The sequence below is a fragment of the Phyllostomus discolor genome, chromosome 1 (genome assembly GCF_004126475.2).
Source record: "Phyllostomus discolor isolate MPI-MPIP mPhyDis1 chromosome 1, mPhyDis1.pri.v3, whole genome shotgun sequence".
Lineage (NCBI taxonomy): Eukaryota > Metazoa > Chordata > Mammalia > Chiroptera > Phyllostomidae > Phyllostomus > Phyllostomus discolor.
This window is the reverse complement of record NC_040903.2, coordinates 106,796,622-106,811,820: the sequence shown is the minus strand read 5'-3', so window position 1 is coordinate 106,811,820 and position 15,199 is coordinate 106,796,622. Positions and strand designations below refer to the sequence as shown.

The 15,199-nt window shown below is 37.7% G+C and overlaps 1 protein-coding gene across 1 annotated transcript in view; it reads right to left on the bottom strand.

Annotated features, from left to right (window-relative positions):
* Nucleotides 1-6,601: 6,601 nt before the first annotated feature.
* The window catches only part of CUL2 (cullin 2), a 129,229-nt gene continuing 120,631 nt past the window's right edge, over nucleotides 6,602-15,199 (bottom strand). Inside the window, 2 exon segments of the mRNA XM_036027496.1 lie at nucleotides 6,602-8,286; nucleotides 9,258-9,378. Of these exon segments, the coding sequence (XP_035883389.1) occupies nucleotides 8,155-8,286; nucleotides 9,258-9,378 (253 nt within the window). The 3' untranslated portion in view covers nucleotides 6,602-8,154.

Below are 15,199 nucleotides of genomic sequence, written 5' to 3'. Positions count from 1 at the left end.
TCTGTGCTCAAATTTCCCTTTCCTTGTGAGGACATCATTGTATTAGGGTCCACCCTATGACTTTGATTATATCTGCACAGACCCTATTTCCAGATAAGGTCACACGTACAGGTTCTGGGTGGACATGCATTTGGTGCGTGGGGCTGGGACACTATCCAACCCAGTGCAGTAACTGAATTCTGTGCTTTATGGAGCGGTGGATAGGGTGGCCCAAAACAGGGTCAAGCACATGTACAATCAGTATGTAACTAAGTACAAGGTATTAGATGATTCTCATAAAAATGACCATACACACCAATTGTAAAACAAAAAAGTTAAACACTTAAGACAGAAAAGAACCTACCTTAATTGAGTTCACATCACACTTCACTGTATTACTCGTGTATTTTCAGAAACCACAGCACTTGAATGGTGTTCCACTGCGCACCATGAAATTTCTTAGTTGACTACATATTTGCTCTTTTATCAGTCATCCCTGGTGGGTTTGATGGTGTAGCATGGACAAAAATACAGGATCCGGCGGAAGTAAAGCTTGTTTGAGTGTGGTTGGTAGGGTAATATGGGTGTAATATAGTTTTAATTTGAACATTTCACCTAAAACATCATATGGTATGCTTGAGTGTGATATTATTATGTTACAGAATTACACGCTTATAATGTTGTAATAAAAGATTTTGTAACAAAAAAGGGTGTTATTTGTACTGGACCCTGTATATTATTAGCTAGCTGCTTGGTCCTTCCCTTCCTTTATCTCTGCATCCCAGAGAATCCCGGACTGCTTGCTTCAAGAACTTCCAGTGGCTCTCAGAGCTTTCAGATCTAATCAGATTGGATTTAGGTTACTGGGTCAACAGTAAGCCTGACTTTTCTAGAACTAAGATTGTTATCAGACTGAACTGAGTCCTATGACTCAGTCATTGCCAGCCCACCAAAAGACAACTCCTGGATGATGATTTTAGAAGGGGCAAACTTTATAGCAAACTTCCTAGCACTCAAGTGAGGGTAGGGGTCACTTCCAAAAGCACTGTGTCCCTGAACAAAGGATTAGAGTTGTCATTACTCAGGGAAATCATGCATAAACATCAAGGAACTTCACCACCACATGTATAGGTGGGGACACTTCTGTGCCTGCAGTTAGAAAACATGGCTATACATATACATGTTCAAAAATGGTGGAAAAGCTCTGCTCCAGGGAGATTTTAGTATTATACTGAGGGTATGATGAGAAAAGCTATGGAGAGGTCAGCAGAGGGTCCTCTAGGCCACTTTGGTTAGTCCCAGGCAGCTTGACTCGGATCAGCGCCCTGGTCCTGCAAATCCTGCTGGGCTTGTCTCTGAACAGACAGCTCCAGCATTCATTGATGTCAAGGGTGGGGGAAGTATGAAGGAAGTTCAAACCAATTAAGTCTCAGACCTTCTTAGCAAGTTACAGGATATGTTACATAATCTCCTAATGACTAGGGTGATCTAAATGGGTTTACAGGTTAATCTAAGCAAAGTTATGAATTCATAGTAAAAGTGTCTGCTAGGTATGCTAGGCTGTAGATACAGGTTATGTTACAAGGTTGCACTCCTAAATGTGCAGCCTCTTAAGGAACGCAAACTGAAGCCTTGTTTAGACATAGGCCACTGCCTGTGGGGAGAGCAGCAAAGTGAGGTGTTAGTCTCCGGACACCTCATCCTTACTGAGTGCCTCCCTTCCTTGCAGCATGGAGCAGTGGAGAGGGTAGCTCCAACCAGGGTCAAGCACATAGTTGACAAGTAGAGAGGGCATGCAGCTTCCGGATTTCTTGTACCTCATAGTTCCATTCCATATTCCACTTACCAAGTGGCTGGAGGTCCTCATCTTTCTTGTCAACATTTAGAGATGGTCATTTAAAAATGTACAATCTGAACAAGGAACCTCAGATATTTACTTCATAGCAGAGTATTGATTTGAATTTAGTCACTTCAGCTGTATATAAACTAAATGATACAACAGCTTTTTGTTTTGTTTCTAGTCAGCACTCAGCTTTTCCTTTAATGCCAGAGTACTTCTGTGATTTCACTGACCTCCTTGGGGCAGATGTTCTGCTAAACAGTTTACCCTAAACAGCTTATTTTGGCTAAAAGTTTATCTTTGCTTTCCACATCCGTCTTTTCTTCCCTAGAAGACAGATAAAATCACCCACTTGAAGGAGCCGAGGCTCTCAGCATAGGATTGCAGCTATGTTGACAGCACTCCCGTGAGCTAGCTGATACGTAAACGAGGCTGGTAATAAAAGCCACAGAAAACTCACATCCTTTTCCTGCATTGCCAAAGCTCTGCCAAGAAAAATATCAATCTGGCCATATAGGAAAAAATTAGCAACCCAAGAACTTTACCCCCTCCCCAGGAGTGCTAACTTCAACACTGGCTGCAACTCTCAGTTACTCTAACTATAAATAGTAAGTTAGTAACAATAGGGAAAAGGGAAATGATAAACAAAAACCTTTTTAAAACCTTTCCTTTCTTATTCCAGTTATTTACAAGTTGATTTCCAAAGGTTCCCTTTTTGCTGGAAAAAAAAATGATATTGTTAAACTTGCCAGGAAAATACAAAACCCGAATAATGTATTTCTCCCTCAAGGGCGGTGCTCAACCAACAGGTAACGAAGATTTGTGAATATGAGATAATCAAATGGCAGGCTTCTGTTTGGGTCCTTTACCTGACTTCTTAAATGTTTCCTTGCCTCAAGGTGGGGTGGCAAAGACATCCACTCAAGTTCTAAGAAGTCAAATCCTAGAGCTTTTATAAACTAAATACTCTCAATCATTCCATCCTTCTGTTTATTACTTAAAAACCCATGTAATACATTCATGTGCTAAATGTTGGTTACTTTCTAGCCACATTTAACCTGGATATTAAGCCATGAGTGTTAATGAGAGCAATGAGATGGATTAAAAAACTTCTATGAATTGCTAGAAGATTCAGGATCAGAGCTCCCATGCAGCAGAGACTGATCTGCCCACTCCACTCAACTATCTGAAAAGCAGGTCAAATGCCCAAGATGTCTACAACCATGACCATATGCACCTTCTCCATCCTCGTCCTATCCCAGGGTTTCCCCCTCACACACTCATCCAATCCATTCCATTCCAACCCATTATTAAGCTGTGTCAATTTTATCTACTTTACTCCTCTAGAGATCACCACTGCCACTCGGCCACTCGTGTGAACTGCTCACCTTCTCCCAAGGTCTATCCATCATTAGCATCTAGAGTTCCATTCTTCACCCTAATGCAGGTTATCCATTTTCCACTAAAACTTGCAAATACTATAAAATAGTTCACAAACACCAAAGGAAAAATATATAAATATGTACACTATAAAGAATTAAAAAGTGAATATTCAATCACCCATCACCTAAGAAAACTTACCAATACTTTTTCTTCCCTGCTTAGTATAAGCTCCCTGCAAATATAACTTCCCTGCTTAAAATCTGTGTAATTCAGTCATGCTGTTCCTTTGATTCTTAGGTTCCGGCTGCTACTTCTTACCTGAGATCTTCACTGTTACTCCTGCCCCTTTAATTTCTCTTATGCAACCCTCCCAGAGTACCTAGGATTTCCCTTCACAAGTGCTGACCCTTGGAATGACACATTTATGACTGAGACAAGTTTAAAAACTCCATGTGGGCACAGACCTTACAGTTCTGGCCAATTACTGCAGTTACTGTACCCACAATACACAGGCACCAGTAAACATATGCTAAATGACAAAAGGTGAATTGCGTGATTACAGATGGAGGGCTGGAGAAGGAAAAACCTTACAATTACCTTAGATAGTGCGATCACTGCATATGAAAATTACTTCTCATCAGTAAATCCTAATTTTCATTAATTCTAGCCTATCAGTTTTGTCCTATAAGGACTGCCTAATTACTTCAGCCTTAAAAATGTTTGATGAATATATCAATCTTCAACTAGTTGGTTTCTCCATGTTAATTTCCACTCAGCTAAGGCCATGTACAACTAACTGCCCTTTTATGAAATACATAGATATATATATCTATTTCTTCACCTGAGGATATGCTTACTGATTTTAGAGAGGAAGGGGAGGGGGCGAGAAAACATCAATGTGAGAGAGAAACATTCATCACTTACCTCCTGTATGCGTCCCGACAGGGGCTTGAACCCACAACCTAGGTATGAACCCACAACCTAGGTATGTGCCCTCACACTGGGAATTGAACCCACAACCTTTTGGTGTACAGATGACACTCCAGCCAACTGAGCCACCTGGCCAGGGCAGGACTAGTATTTTAAAAGTTCCCATCTTTACTTTGACCTTGCTCAATCAAGGCTTTTCCCTAGGAACCAAAAATTAAGAGCTCAATACATTATCCATTACTAAGGAAAAAGCCACCCCCATTTGTTACTGTGGCACCATTTGCCTAGCAGGCTGATAACCTTGTTAAACATGACTGCAATTTTACTCTTCTGAGTTTGTCCCCAGGACTGGAAATGACTGGAAGCAAGAAAAGAACTAACTGTTCCCTACAGCCACATGCAGAAAATAACACTGGAACAAACTGTAGCCTCCTCAAAACGCCCCAACAGCCCACAGGCCATACAACAGCACCCCCTCACCCTTTTTAATCCAATTATAATCCAATAAAAGCTCAAAGCCCCTACCCCTCAAGGGTGGTGTATCTCTCCACACCATGCCCTTCCCCTTTCTTGGAGAGTAACTAAAGCTTTATTCTCTACACTTTCTTCTCTGTGAATTCTTTCATAGCCTGTGTCACCGACCACCCTAACATATAGCTCAAAAAATTTTAACTGAAAACTGGCTTGTTTGCATTAAGTATATACACTTGAAACAACTGCTCTATAGTTGTACATGTAAACTATTATATTCGTAAGTACCCTTTGCCACGAATCTGCTGTGAGCCAAGTCACTTAACCATGTTCATCTACATCTTAAATAGGTATCTGAAGAAACAAAGAATGAGTGTTTATTATCACAAATTATTTAACCAGAAATTTTTCCTTAAGTCAGCAAAAGCTATTGAAGTTATTTCCATCTATCTTATAAACTGCACTATATACAGACTATTAGCACAGCTTTGACTGAGATTAAATTCAGGATCTGCAGTTTCTGGCAGTGACTCCTAGAAAACTCTTTGTTAGTTTCCTCATCTATGAAAGGCAGTGTAGCCTTCCTAGCTGGTACAGGTAGAAAACCCTTTAAAAGGGTTTTAAAGACTAGAAGAAAACCTATGTAATGACCTAAACACTCGCTAAGCTTGGTTACTGATTGAGTACTAACAGGGTTTGCCAAAGATATTTTCCGTCAGTGCCAGAAGGTAAAGATAAGAAACCTGCCCCAGACCACAGGACCACTGAATGACATTAACCTTTGGCATTATACCCTATTATGACACTAAACTCTCCACCCACAGTGGAGTACACCGCCATTTTCTTTATGTAGCAAGGAACTCTGTAATAGCACATTGTTTTTGGTTCTGGAGGAGGCACTGTTCAGGGAATGATCCCCAGTGCACTCCCTGCTCCCTGGCCTGCAATAAATTTCCTACTAACAGAATTAACTTGGAGGGATATTTTGGCTCACACCTATCAAGGGGCTGGACCTGTTTCAGGTCAGTAACAGCAGGAACACTGCCTAGTTAAAAAGATTATCTAAAGATCAAATGAAATAACATACATAGAAGCACCTGTCACAGTCTACACTTAACAAAGCTTAAAAATTAACAGGACTTTTATAGCACTGCAGACTACACAGGTTATAAAATCCTATAGATATACTAAATTATACATAAAAGTAAAAAAAAAATAAAATCCCAGACTGTTTATTCTTTTGTTTGTATTAAAGCAAATTGTCATACAATATTGGACTAAACCCTAGAACAAGTCTGTACTTCCAGGAGCAGTTAACATTCCTGGTTTCAAAGGGGAAGGATGGATGGCTGACAAGAGCTGTACTAGCTGTAAAACACACTGTAGACTCACGCACGCTAACCACCTCAGTGTTAATGTTCTTGTTAAAACCTCTGCAAATTTTACTCACATTATTTTTGTTATTCTGAGATAAAGCAGAGAACCGTCTCCTCTCCTTCCTCTTCTTCCCTTTTTAAATCTCTGACTCTTCCTGCCCATAAGCACAAGGCGTACAGCCTACTCTGGGCTGTGTGCTCAGATCTCCTGCAGTAAGGATTTCAGGAGGCTGAGGCAAGGTCTAAAATTCACTCTGATCGCTGCTCCCTTTTGGGCTGGTAGATTGGTTAAATGGGTCTGGCCTCTTCTTTACTCATGTGCATGCATATCTTAAATATATTTTCTTTCAGATAAAATGGGAAAAAGATGCGAGGAAAACTCACCAGCCATTTTCATAGACTTCAGCACAAATACTTTGCCCATTTTCCATAATATACAGGGTGGGGCAAAAGTAGGCTTACAGTTGTGAGTACATGAAATAATTTATTCTTATATTATTAGTTATTAATTATTCTTTTCCATATAAACAACTGTAACCTTATTTTTGTCCCACCCTGTATTTTCTTGACAGATACTAGGCTAAGGCTTGATTTAACATTTATAAATATTTAAGAAAAAAAGGAACCAATTAGGAAAACTTTATCAACAAGTTATTAAAACAAAGGTTTGCTTTTTGACAGTGAAATGTACAGTATTACACAGTTTGCCATTATTTCCTCTCTAGGAAGAAAGGTACAATGAAATATACAATATATAAGTCATTATAAGCTCAGGAGATTTTTAACCACTGAAGAGACATGAGTTAGAAAAAGTGCAGTCAAACAAACCAACTGTAAAAGCTATTTGTTTTTATTATTTTGTTAAAGCCTAATCTGTTAAGAGATATACACTAAAGTATTATAAGTGAAGTGATTCATGTGGGAATATGCTTTAAAAGATTTAGCTTAAAAAACTGTGTGTGTGTGTGTGTGTGTGTGTGTGTGTGTGTGTTGTGGTGGTTGGGAAGACAGTTTAAATAGATAATAAATATAACAGACCAGAGTATTCTAATACTGGCTGTTTATATGTATAATAAACAAAATAATGGAATTTCATGTCTATTTAAGTGGCACTTGGTATAATACAACATACAGATTTTTCTAAAGTTGTTAAGGTTATGCATTGCTAGGCATAGCTGTGACTTATGAGTGAATCTAGCATGGAAATATCAGAGAAGTGTAAGGGTCTTAAGTAGGCAGGCGTACAGAGGGAACAGACTGGCGTCACAGGATCACCTACACCTGTGAAAAGTAGAGGGAAAAGTAGAGGGGAAGGCAAGAGAGATAGGGCATTAGTCTATGTTAGAATTAATTCATTATGAAAGCAGAAGATCATTTTTGGATGAAGGCTCTTTCTTATGCCAGACTTGAAGTCACCACATATTCCCTCACACTACATCTCTGTGGTATATAGTACATCACCAGAAACTCCTGAAGGAATTAAATCCTCAATATTCAAGATGCTTATATACAATGTAGTCCCAATCCTTAAAAAGAAAACATTCTTTATGCTGAATGCATTTTTATGCACTCAAAAACAATAATTGACATTTTTCAGTAGGATTTAAGTAGGAGTACAAGTGAATTAAACCATTCAGATAAAAAAGCAACTAAAGCAGCATTTACTGCTTTGATGACTCATGAACATTAATATATATTTAGTGTGATACTCCATCCACATAAAAAAGGCATTCTATTTCTTTATTTTTTATTTGACAAGCAGCAATATCATGTTTGTCATTTAATGTAGATACAATTATTAGGTTATCTGTCATATTACAATATTTAAGTTTTTTATTTTATGTCCTTTAAGATACATTAAAAAAAAAACACATCAACTGCAAACGTGAAGGGGAGAAAAAGCATGGTACCCAACCAAATTTCCACATTTCAGCAATACTTCACTCATTCTTCAATAAAGTTTTAAGAAATGTCATAATGACATGAGCTTGAAATATCTCTAGGCATTTTCTCTGATGCTCATGACGTGGCACTGGTGATGTTGTAAACAGCAGGAAAACAGGGGCTGCCGAATGACCAAATTATGGAGGCACAGGCCTGCTTTTTTTCCCCACAGGAACACACCAAATGGTGATGGCAACGATCCTCTCACACCCACACAGGAGGACAGCAACATCACGCTACGTAACTGTATTCATCTGCTGAAGCCTGGCTGCGTTCAATGTACTGTTTGTCTATCAGCACTTCAATACACTTCTTAATCATGCTGATACTAGGGTTAAACCTAGCTCTTGACTGGCTAATCACCTGTAAGAGAGACATGGGTGTCAAACTACTGCCAATTAATCAATTATAAATAATTTTAAACAACCAGCTATAAAAGTGTCTCATATTTATTGAGGTTTCATCAAGCATATCTAAGCCATATAGGAAAATATACTCAAAATTATGTAATTATAGTAAGCTGAATAAATTCATCCTAAATGAATACACATGATATGTCAAGTGAGTGAGTGTATTAACAATACTAAAAGTTTTAAACTCAGCAGTGCATAAGGAGAGAAGGAGAATTAAATCAATTTTGATATAATGACCAAAAATAATTTTTTATGCAAAGTCAGGAAAAAGCCTAATATTTATGTTGTGAAGGAATTAAAACGTAGAAAACATATATAGCAAGATCTAACGTTCACAGATAACTACATTAAACTATAAACCAATTAATCTACCTAAATACCCACACTCTGAAGCTTTAACTGCTACTCAACTTTCAGCTTAGTTTAAGTAACCCTTTCTCAAGAAAGCTTTTCCCAAGATGCCTTAAGACTTTATGTACATTCTCACAGTATTGTATACCTTTTTATAGTACATGCTATTGTAATTTTACATATACTTGCATAGTATTTCAATAATGTATTTCTTCCCTATTAGAGTGTAAACTCCAAAAGGGCAGGAACCACAGCTTGCTTTGCTCTACATTAAACCCTCAGTGACAAGCACAGCAATATCACACTGTACACATTAATATATTTATGGAATGAATATTTGATGTTGTCAACTTTCTTCAATAACTGGAGAAAAGACTCAATAAATTGGTGAAATTTATACCTCTAAAGTCAAACCAAAGCAAATCTGAACTTAATACTGAAATTATAAATGAGGTCTGTTCCCATTAAGTAATGAAGCATTTCTTTACAGTATTTGTGAATCATTTTATTTCTGTGCTATCTTTACAAAGAAACATTTGTAAGAACCTTTGAGGATATTCCCCACTTTACCTCTTGAATAAGGGCATTATGCCGAAGTACTTTTCGTGCTTTCATGATGCGAACTATAGCAGCTTGGAGATACATTTTCCGGTCCTCATCCACAGCACTTCTTGTCTGTTCCATTTCCTGTTTTACAGGTGGGAAAAAAGCAAATGAGACATTAAATCATAAAAGTTGTTCTTAATTAATTTTATCAGTGAGTTTAAATAAATTTCCAATCAATAATGAGCATCATATTATAGTTATAATGTGCCCAACATCACATAACCTTTACCAAAAGAATATTTACAGTAAGTTATACATAATTCATTGGGTTAAAGTTGGAAGGTTATTAAAAAAAATTAACACTATTGTAGACTATATTCCATGTAAATAAGACAATAAAGAATTCAAATGACACACAGCAATAATTTTCAAGGCTGCTGTCCTATCAATGAGTGCAGACACTATATCCACTACACCACAATACTTTTAGATGCTTTAGTAATTAGCTCCAAGTGCATAGTGGAAAAGACTTCAAGGTGAAGAGCTGTGGAGGGAGCCCTGGCTGGTGTAGCTCAGTGGATTGAGCGCGGGCTGTGAACCAAAGTGTCGCAGGTTCGATTCCCAGTCAGGGTACATGCCTGGGTTGCAGGCCATGACCCCCAGCAACCGCACATTGATGTTTCTCTCCCTCTCTCTCTATCTCCCTCTTTTCCCTCTCTAAAAATTAATAAATAAAATCTTAAAAAAAAAGAGCTGTGGAAGGTTCTATTTGGCTCAAACAGAGAAACCAGGAATGATGAGCCACAAAAAACATCCCCATGCAGCTCAAACAGTAGAAGCAAGGCACAGAAGCAATGCCACATTAATATGACCTTATAACAACTTTTAAAAGATAAAATACATGAGAGATACAAGATGGCAGAGGAGTAAGTGAAAGCTACACTAATGAACTCCAAGGACCAATCTGGAATTACAACTAAAATGTATAGAAATCATCCTGAATAAGGAATTGAACACTAGCTGAAGAGAAGTCACGGACAGACAGAAGAAACCAGTTCCCTACAACAAGACTGGTAAAGAGTGTGGAAGAGATGCAATAGGGTTGGCTGGGCTACCCTGGGCGGCAGCTGAAGTTCCGGAGAGACATTTCAGCAGTTGGGGGTTCCACCTGAAAAGTGTGGGGTCTACACCCCAAGCTAGTCTCCCCAGACTATACCAACAGAGCCAGAAAGAAACCCAGATAACATCCAGCTGTGAAAAGGAGCAGGGTTTTTGTCTGCCAAGGAGAGACAGATGGAGACTCAAGAGAGCCTCTTAAATGGTCAACACACAACATTTCATTTGCAACCCCTTACCCAAGGCTCCAGCAGAGGGAGGGCAGAGGAGACTAGAGGAGCTTGAGGACAGTCTGCGGCTGGTGGCTCTGGGGAGAGAACTGAAGGAACAGCCACCAGTATCCCTGTGCTGAGTCATTCCCTGCATTACAGAAACGGTCTTTCTGAGGCAGAGCACTCCTCTCCAAAAGGCATCAGCCTTAGGGGAAGCAATAGCCCCAGTCCCAGGAATTACTCTGCCCCACCCTGGAGCTTAATCTGGAGGCTATATCACTGATTAGTTTAATAACTAAATTGAATATCTGGGAGCCCTGTGAGACTTCACCTGACCCTCTCCAGTATTCTTTGTTCTTAAAAGACTGCGGTGGTGCACAGCCTGGTTCTTTCTGCAAACACCCAGGCCCAGCAGAGGAAGCCACATGCTGTGGATGGCTGATAATTTTAAACTGGTTGACCAGGGCCAGTCACAAGCAGCATCTAACAAAGGCCTACAGCAGAGTTTTGGCAGAGTCTCTATGTAATACATAGAAACAAATACAAAGATACACCCAAAACGGGAAGACAAAGAAACAGACCGAAAATGAAGAACAAGAGAATTCTCAGGAAGAAGAGCCAGATGAAATTAGGCAAGAGATTTGTAAGACGAATTTAGAGTAGTGATTCTAAGGATACTCAACAGCATGAAAAATGGCATAATACACTAAAAAAGTGTCAGAAATATAGAATACAATTCTAAAATAATAATACATTCATTGGAAGGAATAAACAGATGGTTAGATTAAGAGAGGAAGGAATCATTGATTTGGAAGAAAAGGTAGAAAAAAATCAGAGAGCAGAGAGCAAAAGAAAAAAGAATTAAAAAAAATGAGAATACCTTAAGAAACTTTTGGGACAAACAAAAGCATAACAATCCCTGTATCATGGAGATACAGAAGATGAGTGCAAGCCAGGGATCAAGAACCTATCTGAAGAAATAATGACCCCAAACTTCCCTAATTTGGTGAAGGAAAAAGACACACAAGTCAGGCAGCTCAGAAGAGTCCCAAACAAGATGGACCCACAGAGGCCTACATGGAGACACATCATAATTAAACGACCAGGCTTAAACACAAGGAGAGAATCCTAAAAGCTGCAAGAGAAAAGCAGGTAGTTACATACAAGGGAGCACTATTTAGATTGTCACGTGATTACTCAACAGAAACATTTCAGGCCAGAGGGAGTGGAATGAGATATTCAAGGTGCTGAAAAGCAAGGACCTACAACCAAGGCTACTTCACCTAGCAAGGCTATCATTTAAAATCAAAGGAGAAATCAGGAGCTCCTCAGACAAGAAAAAACTGAAGGAATTTGTTAAGACCAAAGCAGTACTGCAACAAATGTTAAAGGGCTAAGAAGAGGAGGAAGAGGGAGAAGAAGAAGAAAGAAGTAGAAGAAAAAAGGAAACAGAAGAAAAGAGTCTAACAATAACTTGGCACTAAATGCATATCTATGAATAATCATATTAAATGTAAGTCTTAAATGCTACAACCAAAAAACATAGGGTAGCTAAATGGACAAGAAAATAAGACCCATATATATGTTGCCTCCAAGACACCCATCTCATATTGAAAGATACACACACACTGAAAGTAAAAGTATAGAAAAATGCAGATGGAAAGGAAAAGAAAGCTGGGGTAGCAATACTTACATGCAACAAAACAGACTTTAAAACCAAAGCTATATAGTAAGAGATAAAGAAGGACACTACATAATGATAAAGGGTACAATCCAACAAGATGATATAACCCCAGTAAACATTTACATACCCAACATAGCACCTAAATATGTGAAGCAAATCTTGATAAACATGAAGGGAGAGATCGGCAGAAATACAGGCATAGTCAGGGATTTTAACACCCCAGTGACTTCAATGGATAATCTTCCAGGCAGAAAATCAATACAAGGAGACAGCACCCTTAAATAACACACTAGATCAAATAGGTTTAATTATTATCTTCAGGCTGTTTTACCCCAAAGGAGAATATACATACTTTTCCAATGCACACAGAACACTTTCTAGGATAGAACACATGTTAGGACACAAGTCTCAATAAATTTCAGAAGACTGATATCATATCAAGCATCTTCTCTGATCACAATGCTATGAAAGTAGAAATCAATCATAAGAGCATTCAAAAACATGCAAAGGCATGGAAGCTAAATAAGATATTATTGAATAATGAATGGGTTAACAATGAGATCAAGGAAGAAATCACAAGATACTATGAAACAAATGAAAATGAGGACACAACAATCCAAAATCTGTGGGACACAGGGAAAGCAATCCCAGGAGGGAAATTCGTAGCATTACGAGCCTATCTCAAAAAAAAAAAAAAAGAACAAAAAAGAAAAAGCTCAGGTAAACAATCTAATCTCACACTTAAAGGAACTTGAAAATGAACAACAAAGCCTGAAGTGAGCAGAAGAAAGGAAATAATAAAAATCATAGCAGAAATAAACAAAATAGAATATAAAAAAAATGATACAAAAGATTAATGAATCCAAGAGCTGGTTCTTTGAAAAGATAAACAAGACTGACAACCCTATACCAAGCTCATAAAGAAAAAAAAAAGGACACAAATAAATAAAATCAGGAACGAAAGAGGAGAAATAACAACTGACACCAAAGAAATACAAAGGATTTAAGAAAATATTATGAACGACTATATATACTATCAAACTGGAAAACATGCACAAAATGGATAAACCCCTAAAAATATACAATCTTCGAAACTAAATCAGGAATAATCAGACACACTCTTAACAGACAGATTAGAATAATGAAACTAAAGCAGTAATCAAAAACTCCCAACAAATAAAAGCCCTGGACCAGATGGCTTCACAGATGAATTTTACCAAACATTCTGAGAACTAATACCTATCCTTCTCAAACTATTTCAAAACATTCAAGAGGAAGTAAGCCTCCCAAGCTCATTTTAAGGGGCCAGCATTATTCTAATTCCAAAACCAGATAAAGGGACTCCAGGACTTCTGGCCAAGTGGGGCAGGGGGAATGCTAGTGGGAGGGGGTGTGCAGGGCAGAGGGGAATAAAGGAGAGGAAAAAAATGGAACAACTGTAATAGTGTAATGAATAAAATAAACATTTTTGAAAAACAGATTACAAAAACAAATCATAGGCGAATATCCCTAATGAACTTAGATGCTAAGATCCTTGACAAAATAATAGCAAACCAAATACAGTAATGCATCCAAGTGATCATACACCATGATCAAATGGGATTTATTCCAGGAATGCAAGATTGGTACAATATTCACAAATCAATAAATGTGAGTCACCACATAAACAAAATGAATGATAAAAACCACATGTTAATATCAATAGATACAGAAAAAGCATTTGATAAAATCCAGCTACCATTTATGATAAAAACTCTCAGCAAAGTGGGACTAGAGGGAACATACCTAAACATAATAAAGGTCATAATGAAAAACCCACTGCCAACATTATACTCAATGGGTAAAAACTACAAGTGCTCCCCTTAAGACTGGGATAAAGACAGGGATATCGGCTTTCATCTCCTTTATTTAACATAGTACTGGAAGTCCTAGCCACAGCAATCAGACAAGAAGAAAAAATAAAAGGCATCCAAATTGGAAAGGAAGAAGTAAAATTATCTTTATTTACATATGACATGATACTGTACACAGAGAACCCCAAAGGTTCCACCAAGAAATGACTACAACTGATAAATAAATTCAGCAAAGTATCAGTATACAAAATTAATATAAAAAAATCAGCTGCATTTTTATATGCCAATAATGAACTAACAAATAGAAATTAAGAAAACAATCCCATTCACAATTGCTACAAAAAGAATAAAATACCTAGGAATAAATCTAACCAAGTATGTAAAAGAGTTATATTCAGAAAATTATAAGACACTGAGGAAAGAAACTGAAGAACATACAAATAAGTGGAAGCATAATACCATGTTCATGGATGTGAAGAATTAACATCATTAAGATGTCCATACTACCCAAAGCAATCTATAGATTCAATGCAATTCCTATCAAGATTCCAATGACATACTTCACAGAACTACACAAATATTTTTAAAAATTATATGGAACCACAAAAGGCCCCATATAGCAACAGCAATCTTGAGAAAGAAGAACAAAGTTGGAGGAATCACACTACTGAATATCAAACTGTACTATAAGGTCATAGTAATCAAAACAGCTTCCTACTGGCATAAAAACAGACACATAGATCAACAGAATAGAATAGAGAGCCAGAAATAAATCCATACCTTTATAGTCAGTCAGTATTCAACAGAGGAAACAAGCAAACACAATGGGCTAAAGATAGGTAATTCAATAAACAGTGTTGGGAAAAGTGGACCAATATCTGTAGAAAAATGAAACTAGACCACTTTCTTACACCACACACAAGAAAAAATTCAAAATGGATCAAAGACTTAAATGTTAGACCTGAAACCATAAAAGCTGTAGAAGAAAACATAGGCAGCAAAGTCTTGGACATTGCTCATAGCAGTATTTTATCATATACATTTCCTCAGGCAAGGGAAACAAAAGCAAAAATAAACAAAGGGGACTACATCAAACTAAAA